Genomic DNA, 12701 nt, shown 5'->3' on the forward strand with positions numbered 1-12701 from the left:
TTCCACATATCCTGGGGGTCGTAGTTGGAGGATTGGAGGCGCTGCCCGGAGGGGTAGATCCGGCTCAGCTGCCTGCTGTTGTGTCTGACAAACAGCTTTCCTGGAAGGTGATGARAGGACAGGGTAARAGATCCATTACAATACCTCAAACGCAAATAAAAAGACAGACACACACAAATATGCACGACAACATGATGCACAAATGCACCCATGTATACAAGGACTTTCTCTACAGCTACAGTGCCAGTAAGAACTATGAGTCATTATAGGGTCTAATCRGGAACTGATTCACAGAAAACTGWTCTGTTCGAGTTATGTCTTCCTAGGCCCCTTGCCTGTGTCCTTGATGTGTTTGAGGGCGTCATTCTCATTGAAGGATGACATCTCATCAGGTGGTTTCTGGGCAGAGTGTTGGAACCCGTGGAAGGGGACACTTCGACAGTACACCACCAGTTCAGACAGCTCTGGGCTCAGCTTAGATGAGACCGCCTGAGCCAGAAACACAGAGTGCACATGAGAAAAGCTTGATATATTGTATGTTCCTGATCAATTTCTGTAGACTTACAGTGCYRTCTCAGTCACATGGAAGGTAAATGTGTAGCACCTTGGCAGGGTCCTTTTTGTTTCTGCTTGATGCCTCGTCGTCCGAGCTGGTATCAAAGCTGCTGGTTTTCCTCAGCTGGTTCAGGTGATGAACATCCTTCTTCCCCTTCACCAGGATACGACCCCTAAGCTCCTGCAGAGGGAAGACAGAGATGCTTCAAAACATATGTAAATATTCCTGTTAGTATTCCACAATCGTTCCATAAACATGCGCGGGATGGGAGAGAGAGTAGAAAAGGACAAACAGGTTTCTTAGGCAGAAGGGGTCAGGCGGTGTGTGTCCTAGAGAGCTGGGGACAGGGGTGTGTGTCCTAGGAGAGCTGGGGACAGGGGTGTGTGTCCTAGAGAGCTGGGGACAGGGGTGTGTGTCCTAGAGAGCTGGGGACAGGGGTGTGTGTCCTAGAGAGCTGGGGACAGGGGGTGATTAGAGCTGGGGACAGGGGGTGAGTAGAGAGCTGGGGACAGGGGTGTGTGTCCTAGAGAGGCTGGGGACAGGGGTGTGTGTCCTAGAGAGCTGGGGACGAGTGGGGTGAGTAGAGCTGGGGACAGGGGTGGGATAGAGAGCTGGGGACAGGGGTGTGTGTCCTAGAGAGCTGGGGACAGGGGTGTGTGTCCTAGAGAGCTGGGGACAGGGGTGTTGTCCTAGAGACTGGGGACAGGGGGTGAGTAGAGCTGGGGACAGGGGGTGAGTAGAGCTGGGGACAGGGGTGAGTGAGCTGGGGACAGGTAGTAGAGAGCTGGGGACACGCGGGTGTGGTGTCCTAGAGAGCTGGGGACAGGGGGTGAGTAGAGAGCTGGGGACAGGGGGTGAGTAGAGAGCTGGGACAGGGGTGTGTGTCCTAGAGAGCTGGGGACAGGGTGTGTGTCCTAGAGAGCTGGGGACAGGGGTGAGTAGAGAGCTGGGGACAGGGGTGAGTAGAGAGCTGGGGACAGGGGTGGGTCTAGAGAGCTGGGGACAGGGGTGAGTAGAGAGCTGGGGACAGGCGTGTGCTAGAGAGGCGGGACAGGGGTGTGTGTCCTAGAGAGCTGGGGACAGGGCGGTGAGTAGAGAGCTGGGGACAGGGTACGTAGAGAGCTGGGGACAGGGGGTGAGTAGAGAGGTGGGACAGGGTGTGTGTCTAGAGAGGCTGGGGACAGGGGGTGAGTAGAGAGCTGGGGACAGGGGGTGAGTAGAGAGCTGGGGACAGGGGTGTGTGTCCTAGAGAGCTGGGGACAGGGTAGTAGAGCTGGGGACAGGGGGTGAGTAGAGAGCTGGGGACAGGGGTGTGTTCCTAGAGAGCTGGGGACAGGGGTGTGTGTCCTAGAGAGCTGGGACAGGGGTGAGTAGAGAGCTGGGACAGGGGTGTGTGTCTAGAGAGCTGGGGACAGGGGTGTGTGTGTCCTAGAGAGCTGGGGACAGGGGGTGAGTAGAGAGCTGGGGACAGGGGTGAGTAGAGAGCTGGGGACAGGGGTGAGTAGAGCTGGGACAGGGGGTGAGTAGAGGCTGGGAAGGGGTGTTGCTAGAGAGCTGGGGACAGGGGGTGAGTAGAGAGCTGGGGACAGGGGGTGAGTAGAGAGCTGGGGACAGGGGTGTGTGTCCGAGAGGCTGGGGACAGGGGTGTGTGTCTAGAGAGCTGGGGACAGGGGGTGAGTAGAGCTGGGGACAGGGGGTGAGTAGAGAGCTCGGGACAGGGGTGTGTGTCTAGAGAGCTGGGACAGGGGTGTGTGTCTAGAGAGCTGGGGACAGGGGTGAGTAGAAAGCTGGGGACAGGGGGTGAGTAGAGAGCTGGGGACAGGGGTGTGTGCCTAGAGAGCTGGGGACAGGTGTGTGTCTAGAGAGCTGGGGACAGGGGTGTTGTGGTCCTAGAGAGCTGGGGACAGGGGGTGAAGTAGAGCTGGGGACAGGGGTGGTAGAGCTGGGGGACAGGGGGTGAGTAGAGCTGGGGACAGGGGGTGAGTAGAGAGCTGGGGACACGGGGTGTGTGTCCTAGAAGAAGCTGGGGACAGGGGGTGAGTTAGAGAGCTGGGGGACAGGGGGTGAGTAGAGAGCTGGGGACAGGGGTGTGTGTCCTCATAGAGAAGCTGGGACAAGGGGGTGAGTAGAGAGCTGGGGACAGGGGTGGTGTGTCCTAGAGAGCTGGGGACAGGGGTGTGTGTCCTAGAGAGCTGGGGACAGGGGGTGAGTAGAGAGCTGGGGACAGGGATACGTAGAGAGCTGGGGACAGGGGGTAGTAGAGAGCTGGGGACAGGGGGTGTGTGTCTAGAGAGGCTTGGGGACAGGGGGTGAGTAGAGGAAGCTGGGGACAGGGGGTGAGTAGAGAGCTGGGGACAGGGGTGTGTGTCCTAGAGAGCTGGGGGGAAACAGGGGGTGAGTAGAGAGCTGGGGACAGGGGGTGGTAGAGAGGCTGGGGGGGGACAGGGTTGATGTGTTCTAGAGAGCTGGGGACAGGGGTGTGGTGTCCTAGAGAGCTGGGGACAGGGGTGAGAGAGAGCGGGGACAGGGGTGTGTGTCCTAGAGAGCTGGGGACAGGGGTGTGTGTCCTAGAGAGCTGGGGACAGGGGGTGAGTAGAAGAAGCTGGGGGACAGGGGGTGAGTAGAGAGCTCGGGGACAGGGGTTGGTGTGGTCCTAGAGAGCTGGGGACAGGGGGTGAGTAGAGAGCTGGGGTCAGGGGTGTGTGTCCTAAGAGAGCTGGGGACAGGGTGCGGTGAGTAGAGAGCCTGGGGGACAGGGGTGTGTGTCCTAGAGAGCTGGGGACAGGGGGTGAGTAGAGAGCTGGGGTCAGGGTGTGTGTCCTAGAGAGCTGGGGGAACAGGGGTGTGTGTCCTAAGAGAGCTGGGGACAGGGGGTGAGTAGAGAGCTGGGACAGGGGGTGAGTAGAGAGCTGGGGACAGGGGTGTGGTGCTAGAGAGCTGGGGACAGGGGGTGAGTAGAGAGCTGGGGTCAGGGGTGTGTTCCTAAGAGAGCTGGGACAGGGGGTGTGTCCTAGAGAGCTGGGGACAGGGGGTGAGTAGAGAGCTGGGGGACAGGGGGTGAAGTAGAGAGGCTGTGGGACAGGGGGTGAGTAGAGAGCTGGGGACAGGGGGTGAGTAGAGAGCTGGGAACAGGGGGTGGTTAGAGGCGGGAAGGGGTGTGTGTCTAGAGAGCTGGGGACAGGGGGTGAGTAGAGAGCTGGGGACAGGGGTCAGTTTGAGCTAGAGAGCTGGGAGGGACCCGGGGGTGAGTAGAGAGCTGGGGGGGACAGGGGGTGAGTAGAGAGCTGGGGACAGGGGGTGAGTAGAGAGCTGGAGACAGGGGTGTGTGTCGTACTTCAGGAGAGGGCAGGTCCTTCAGAGTCTGGTCGTTGAGGGGCTTGGTGAGCGGCCTCTTGCCCAGGATGGTGCGCAGGTGTCTGGCCATGACCGTCTGCTGCTCCACCGTACAGTGGTTCTCAAGGGACAGGATCAGGGGGTACGGGGAGGCCTAAAGGAAAAAAACAAGGGTTGGTTCATAAGAGGCCACTCATTAAAATGTAAGAGAAACCATAAGCTCATTAGGTAATAAGCCAGGGTTTATTCTGGACTACACTGAGGCCAAGAAGCTGTTGGACAGCAGTCTAGTCAAGACTATGACTGTAGCTTGAACTGAACGTTGGCAAAGGCAGAAAGTCAACTGTCTAGATTTGCTTGTTAAATCTATTTTGTTTTGATGAGGAATACTTTGCTTTCCATAAACAGTCACATATGGAAGACATATGGGCATGATGGTTAAGGTGAAACATTTGGCCTCCCTACAAATCACACAACCATCTGTCCATCATCCCCCCAACCCACTAAGAGGGTCTCACAGGCCAGGTGTGCTCACTTTTTGGGGGTATTTTCTTTGTTGTAATTTAAAAGACAATGTTACTCACCTTGAAGGCATACTGGGCGATGGTCTCGATGACCTCTTTGAAGGGCACCTTAGAAGTAAGGGTGTGTCCATGGTAGATGACAGGCTCTCCTTTGTCCCCGTCCCAACAATCCAGTTCCACACAGCGACAGCCCTGGTTCAGAGCTCTGGTTCACACAGTACATATTCTTAGTGTGTGTGTGTGTGTGTGTGTGTGTGTGTGTGTGTGTGTGTGTGTGTGTGTGTGTGTGTGTGTATGCCTGTGTGTATGCATATGTGCATAAGCCTGTGTGTTTGTGTGTGTGCGTCTATGCGCATGCATATGTGTGTTTGTGTGTGCGCACGTGTGTATTCAATACCTGATGTATGGCTCGGCGCTGCTGGCGCTGGTGACCTGGTCCTTGGTGAGGTAGGTGTTGTGTGAGGATGAGATGAAGTAGTGGGCCAGAGGTCTGGTCATGTCCTGGTGCACCCTGGCGTGGTCGGGGTTAAACACATCGTTCTCCAGGGACAGCATGTACATGGTGAAACCATTCTGGGTCATGAACTGGTTCTTCTGGGCTGCAGGGAGGAGCGGCACATCAAACCATCAACCTTTTATGAGGATTATGAACAGGAATAGACGGGTATAGACATGCTCATACGATTGTGGGAAAATAAAGTCAAGGGAGGAACTGGCCCTGAATTTGCAGCAGTTAAATATGTCAAATATAAAAACATAAAACATTCAGATAAATAAAAGGACAGGAAATGTAAGGAATGCAGTATGAAAAAAAGTATGAAAATGTATGCACTCACTACTGCAAATGACTACAATGTAAAATGTAAGGTCATAAAAATCCAAGGCTAAAATGATGTTCAGTGTTTCTTCGGGCCTACCCCAGTCGTTGAGCTCGTAGGTGCGGATGAGGCTCTGAGCGTGGATCAGTGACGCGTCCTCCCCCTGGTCTCCCAGGAAGTCTCTCAGCTCAGCGGTGGACAGAACACAGCCGTTACCAGAGTAGTGTCTGAACACCGCGTCCAGCTCCGGCCGCCTCATCAGCTCCCTGCAGAACTCCTCGATCTCTACGTGATCCAGACGGCCGTCACACGACCGGTCAGCTTTCTGAGAGAGGGACGGAGGAGAGGGACGGAAGGACGGATAGAGGAGAAGGAGGGACAGACAGAGGAGAGGGAGGGACAAAAAGACAGATGGGCGAACGGACGGACGGACAGACAGACAGAGAGACCTTCGTTAGGGTTGTTTTGATTAAAACACACATACACAACCCCTACACACATTTTCAAAGCGCTTCCCTAAAAACAGAGGGCTGGATCAAAGTTAATATCTTCAATTCTCATAGGTGAGCCATGTTCATATTATCAAATCTATGGGCGCGCACTGATTTGCTATGGGAGTGGCCAGCAACCACGTCCACTCCCATAATTCATACCATATAAACAAACATACACTCCACACATTAATGCACTGCAGTTGGTTTGATATGCAGTCTCTGAGGAGATGGATGGGCAGGGTTGGAGAAGGAAGGAAGGAGCAGGAAAACAACTGGACTTTAACGGAGAGGGGAGCTGAGAGACTTAGCTAGCAGTAATCCTCAACTATGGAGAAATGACTGGCTGCCTGATAGAGAGGGGGAAGACGGGGAAGGACGAGACCGCCTGGGGAGAATGAAAGACGGCAGTAGAGAGAAGAGGGCAGGAGAGAGAGAGAGTGAGTGAGTGAGTGAGTGAGTGAGTGAGTGAGTGAGTGAGTGAGTGAGTGAGTGAGTGAGGTGAGTGAGTGAGTGAGTGAGTGAGTGAGTGAGTGAGGAGTGAGTGAAGTGAGTGAGTGAGTGAGTGAGTGAGTGGAGTGAGTGAGTGAGTGAGTAGGAGAGAGAGAGAGAGAGAGAGAGAGAGGAGAGAAGAGAGAGGAAAGAGAGGCGAGGGGCTGCTGGTTGGCTTGCCACTGGGTTGTGTAATTGAACACAGACTCCAGGCTGAGAGTGAAACACAGCCAAATTACTCACAGCATAACTGAGTAAACAATGGCTTCAGCCAACAACAACATCTCGCTCACGCACATACGCAACACCCATGCAGTCAAGGTCTATACACATTAACCTAGCAACCATACTGAATACGGCACACACATATACAGTATGTGCTCACTTGAATAGCGAGCGCGCGTACTGTTCGTTCAGGTCTATGTTGATCATTGCAGCAGTGCGTTTTGACCTCGTCGTAACTCATCTTCCCATCGTCGTTCTCATCAGCCCGTCTCAGGTAGCCACGGATCCAGGTGTGGGGGGTTAAGGAGAGCAACCGGGGGAGCATTCCGATCCTCTAACCCGAAACACATCCTTAAAAAGTACATTCTATGGTATATGCAGTAGGTATAGACACAAAACACATCTATACATACAGGCAGGGTTGATGTACGTGCATACTGTATATAAGCACATTACAGCCCACATCCAAGTATGGGTAAGGGTCAAGTGCATCATTTCTTAATTCACAGCAAACCAGGAATCAATTGTGTAACCGTTCAGAGGAGGATAAGTGTCTAATTCAACTACCAGGAATTGAAATGGAATACACCCCAGTCTATGATTCAGATGTGTGTTGACTGTAGACACAGATGTCCTGTTGTGCCAACATCCAAAATACTTAAAGCCTCCTCCAAGGCCTCTAGTGGAATAGAACACAGGGCGGACGTAGAGAGAGGAGCCTATATGACACCTCCCTCTTCCAGGACACACACAACAATAAGAGCTTTCGCAAGGATGGTCTTTATCAATCTACTGCAAACACTGCTGGGACATGCCAGTGCAAAACCGCACCTCAAATCTTACCCAATTACAAGCCACGGCACTAGCCTGGACACGTCCCAGAGCACCTACCGCTCCATCTGCTCTCAAGATCTGGCTTTGCGTTTTACACAAGTGTGTCCGTCGTACACCTGTGTCACAAACAACCCAGCGGCTATACCAGGGATCATGTTTGACAAGATAGTCAGACTATATTTAGACGGTGCTTTTTGCTGGCCCATTGCTGCACATCTTAGGTATGCTGTGGATGTGGGACGGTGCATGTGACAGTGTTATGTTCAGAGTCAGTCACCATAGCGACCCTGGCTGCCCAGCCTGCACTATAATTACTCTGGGCCGAAGGCTGGCAGCCTGGCACAGCGCAGCAAAGGCCCTCGGGGCGTAAAGGATATTGGTCCAGTTTCTCCTTCTGGGTCATGTTTGCCACACGCTCCTTCAGCGTGCGTATCCCTCGGACCCAGTGCCTCGCCTCCTCCTCACAGGGGCAGAGGAGGTCCAGACTCTTCCTGGCCCCTCTGAACACCACCGTGAAGCACTGATTCTCTGGTACCGACCCGGATAGTCTCCGCAGAGCCTCAGACTGGCAGCCCTCGCGCACACACTCCACCTCTGTCACTGAGACTGGCACAGAGAGAGGTGGGGGAGGGAAGGTGGGAGAGGAGACGGTGGGGGAAACAGAGAGAGTAACTGTATCAATCTGGGTGTAGGAATAAACAGAATACAAAACAGGGCACCAAAACACGTGGAACTTGAAGGGAGGTTCGGAGCTGAAAGGTCGTGAACTTTAGGGGGAGTGTGGTAACATCCACGTAGCAGTGTGACATGGCATCTCGGTGCTGGGGTCCTGATTTGGCTGTGAAATAATACGACTTGTACAGACACAGACCTGCGTCAGCTGCGGCTGCAGGATATGTTTATGACTCAGGCCTACATTCATCTTTATGACAAGGTCCACATTTAACCAGCAACTCCACGACACTCAGGGCACAGCAGTCAAACTGACACTCAAGTGTAGGCAGGACCTTTGGCCCAATGCCATGACGTGTTTGTGTGTGTAAAGAGATAAAGGAAGAACGAAGAACACCGTCTTATTGACTTCTAGAGAGATTAGCATGTATTTCAGCTCTTATTTATAACAGCAACATATGTGGTGAAACCTATGTCGGGGGGGGGGCTTTACACGTGATGGCTGACCCTCTGACCAGCAACACAACACCAGCCTACTACCCCATTACCCTCCAACACATCCAGAATAGAGCCTGGTGAAGGTTTCAAACATAAGACTAGCTCCACCACAACGACAAACCCCATATCCCTTCATTAATTGAATAGCTGGAATTGTGGTTGGGTTTGTAGAGTCGCTTTCAAATCAGTCAGTTGGTTATTTAAGTACATATAGCAGTGCCTTTCTACACTGGGATCAGCTTTCCAGGGGCCTAGGCAAATAGTGACACACAGACCAACGATGGCTCAGCCACAGGGCTGACTGTGCCAGAGCCAGGGGCCTGGGGGCCAGGGGCCCAGGGGCCTGGGGGCCAGGGGGCCAGGGGCCTGGGGCAGCCACTAGACAACTGTCTCTTCTGACAACGGCCTCTTTCTGCTGAACAGCCCTCGCCTCTCCACCTCCTCAAAATCGCTGATAAATTCCTGCCCCATCACAAGGGTGACATTTCAATGCGGAGAGTAGGGGGAAGTGTGGTGTGTGTGTGTGTGTGTGTGTGTGTGTGTGTGACTGGCACAGCCGAAGTGTTAAGTGCGGTGCATATTCTCTAAAGCCCATCTGAACAGAGGGGATCATGCTGAGCTGCAGGTGCCAGACCCCAAAGGCCCTTGAGACCACCTGTAGTCAGCATGTGTGTGTGTGTGTGTGTGTGTGTGTGTGTGTGTGTGTGTGTGTGTGTGTGTGCATCTGCAGCCGCTTTTGTGTTATCAGTAGCTGTCTGCTGAAGTGGTCAGCCTGCCTTTGTCGTTGTTCTGCTCTAACTGCGGCCCGGTTGGGGGAAGACGACGTCACCTCCCACACCAGCCACCTGGACTCTCACCCTGTTGTACATGAGGCCTTATCCAGAGACATACAGCGCATTTGGAAAGTATTCAGACCACTTTATTTTTTCCAAATTTTGTTAGGTTACAGCCTTATTATAAAATTGATTAAATACTACACACAATAAAGCAAAAACAGGTTTTAATAAATCTTTACAAATTTTAGAAATATCACATTTACATTAGTATTCAGACACTTTACTCAGTACTTTGTTGAATCACCTTTAGCAGTGATTACAGCATCAAGTCTTCTTGGGTATGACGCTACAAGCTTGGCACACCTGTATTTGGGGAATTTCTCCCATTCTTCTCTGCAGATCCTCTCAAGCTCTGTCAGGTTGGATGGGGAGCGTTGCTGCACAGCTAGTTTCAGGTCTCTCCAGAAAAGAGAGAACCCCTAAACCTAAACACATCCTCCAGTGGTGCTCTGGAGCAGCTTTTCATCAAGGATCTCTCTGTACTTTGCTCCGTTCATCTTTGCCTCGATCCTGACTAGTCTCCCAGCCCCTGCCACTGAAAAACACCCCCACACAGCATGATGCTGCCACCACCATGCTTCACCATAGGGATGGTGGCAAGTTTCCTCCAGACATGATGCTTGGCATTCAGGCCAAAGAGTTCAATCTTGGTATCATCAGACCAGAGAATCTTGTTTCTCATTGTCTGAGAGTCCTATAGGTGCCTTTTGGAAAACTCCAAGTGGGTTGTCATGTGCCTTTTACTGAGGAGTGGCTTCCGTCTGGCCACACTGTCAACTTTGGGACCTTTATATAGACAGGTGTGTGCCTTTCCAAATCATGTCCAATCATTTGAATTTACCACAGGTGGACTCTAATGAAGTTGTAGAAACATCTCAAGGATGCTCAATGGAAACAGGATGCACCTGAGCTCAATTTCGAGTCTCATAGAAAAGGGTCTGAATACTTATGTAAATAAGGTATTTCCATTTTTAAAAATTAATACATTTGCGAAAATTTCTCAACACATTTTTTCGCTTTGTCATTATGGGGTATTGTGCGTAGATTGCTGAGATGTTTTTATTAAATCCATTGCTGTAACGTAGCAAAATGTGGAAAAAGTCAAGGAATCTGAGTACTTTCCGAATATACTGTGTATTTAGAGATTTGGGCCAACTTGTAACATGTTGAATATTGCTCTAATTCCAGACATTCAGTGACATGGCATTGGTTACATATTCACCATGCGTTGTTAATGGGGAGCTAACATGGCTGCCATAGAATGTTGAAGAGTCATGTAAAATGCATCATAATTCCAAAAATCGCATTGGCCCAACTCTCTAAACGCATGGCTCTGGCCTTATCCATTCCCCACAGCAGCGGGTGCTTCCTGGGTCCCCGAGGGACAGCGATGGGAGAGAACTGGGACCTAATCGGAATTCCATGACCGAGGAATAGTCCTTGCTGAAGTGACATAGTGGAGGGTGGATTGTGCAACGAGTGAAAGAGAGAGAACGAGAAAGAGGAGAAAGAGAGAGCGAACGAGCGGTAGAAAAAAAGAAAAGAGAGAGAGAGATGAAGGTAGAGAGAAAGAGAGCGTTACAAGGAGGTCATGCAATTACAACCTCCCATCAGCATTATCCCATTCTTAACCGTTGCCCCTCAGCTTGCCTCCCAGCCCAGGGTGTGTTAGGTTAGCAGCAGTGTTCTCAGACTCAGACTAGTGGGTGTTAGACGGTAGTAAGGAAGTGTTGTGTTCCACTTGAAGTGAACCACTGTGGCTCTATGCTGTCTGAGTCGACGTGATGAATGTACTCGCCTGACCTTGACATTCATAACCCGTCACAAAACACCTCATAAACCTTGTACTCGTTAACTGGACTTTGGAATTGAGTGGACATAAACTTGTCTGTGATGTTTCCACTCTGTGTTTGGTGGGTGTGTTTGCATGTGTGTCATCTAGGTCACTAGTATAATATGTTTGTACAGTGCGACTCGAAAATGAAAATAAAATCGGATTGACTCAGGCAACTCCAAAGCTCTAACGACCGACCGCCAGCACTAACTCGTAAAATGATGTGTCAGAGACATGTTTAAACTCTTTATATGACAATCTCAAAGATAGTAGTGTAGTAGTGGTGGTTGTTACGTCACGTCCAAACCCTGCAGTCATAAAAGAGGTTTACCCATTTGGTAGGGCTATATTCTGACACAAGTGTGCACGCACGCACACACACACACACACACTCATCCTTCGTCACTCATGCCAACAACAATAATTAGCCTGTGCCATCAGAGCCCTATGGGCAGGGCCAAGGAGCCCAATATTTGTCCTATGGAACATGGAGGGGCCAGAGCCATGGCCTCTCATTTACCGGAGGGATACTTCAAGAGCAATCTGAGAGGCAAACCCTGTAGGTGTAGATCTATTAAACTAGACTGAGATATACTACTGGTTTAGGAGGCCTGTGGACTCTAAGCGCTTCCCTGGCTGCCCACCTATCCCTCTCCTTAAACCATTGAACTTTGTATGTGTGTTTTTGGCTTTACTATTGTCACACCCTGGCCTTAGTTATCTTTGTTTTCATTATTATTTTAGTTAGGTCAGGATGTGACATGGGGAATGTATGTGTTTTGGTTTGTCTAGGGGTTTGTCCGTTTAATGGGTCAGTGTCTTGTCTAGGTGTTTGTATGTCTATGGCTGCCTAGATTGGTTCTCAATTAGAGGCAGCTGTGGTTTATTGTCTCTGATTGAGAGCCATATTTAAGGCAGCCATAGGCATTTGGGTTTTGTGGGTAATTGTCTATGTTGTACGTTTGTTGCTTGTGTTATGCACTTACGTCGTTAGCTTCACGGTCGTTTGTTGTTTTGTTTAGTTTGTTATCAGTGTTCGTTTCTTGTTTTTCCCTACTCTAAATAAAAGAGAATGTATTTTGCACACGCTGCGCCTTGGTCCTCTCTCTCTCCGCAAGACGATCGTGACAACTATCCTTGTGGGGACCATAACTCACAAGGATATCAAAAACAAGGAAGTTAGCACAATTGGGGACATTTTGCCAGTCCCCACAAGGAAAAATGCTATTTTAGGCTTAGGGGTTAGGTTAAGGGTTAGAATTAGGGTTATGGGTTAGGTTTAAGAGTCAGGGTTATGTTTAGGGTTAGGGGTCCAGGAAAATAGGATTTTGAAAGGGAATAAATAGTTTGTTCCCCACAAGGATAGTAAAACAAATGTGTGTATTTTTTTGTTGAACTATCCTTGTGGGTACCAGAAGTCCTCACAAGAATAGTAAAACAAGGAAAATTTGACATTTTGCCGGTCCCCATTAGAAAAAAATGCTATTTTAGGCTTAGGGGTTAGGTTTACAATTAGGGTTAGAATCAGGTTAGGGGTTAGGTTTACAATTAGGGTTAGAATCAGGTTAGGGGTTAGGTTTACAATTAG

General features: G+C 50.8%; 1 protein-coding gene across 1 annotated transcript in view; it reads right to left on the minus strand.

Annotated features, from left to right (window-relative positions):
- plcd3a (phospholipase C, delta 3a) overlaps window positions 1-12701 on the minus strand; it is a 35851-nt gene that overhangs the window by 9527 nt on the left and 13623 nt on the right. Inside the window, 7 exon segments of the mRNA XM_024011743.2 lie at window positions 3891-4043; window positions 4474-4618; window positions 4811-5012; window positions 5331-5556; window positions 6587-6655; window positions 6657-6729; window positions 7651-7879. Coding sequence (XP_023867511.2) covers window positions 3891-4043; window positions 4474-4618; window positions 4811-5012; window positions 5331-5556; window positions 6587-6655; window positions 6657-6729; window positions 7651-7879 — 1097 coding nt within the window.

Source organism: Salvelinus sp. IW2-2015, linkage group LG20 (genome assembly GCF_002910315.2).
Source record: "Salvelinus sp. IW2-2015 linkage group LG20, ASM291031v2, whole genome shotgun sequence".
NCBI classification, from domain to species: Eukaryota; Metazoa; Chordata; class Actinopteri; order Salmoniformes; family Salmonidae; genus Salvelinus; species Salvelinus sp. IW2-2015.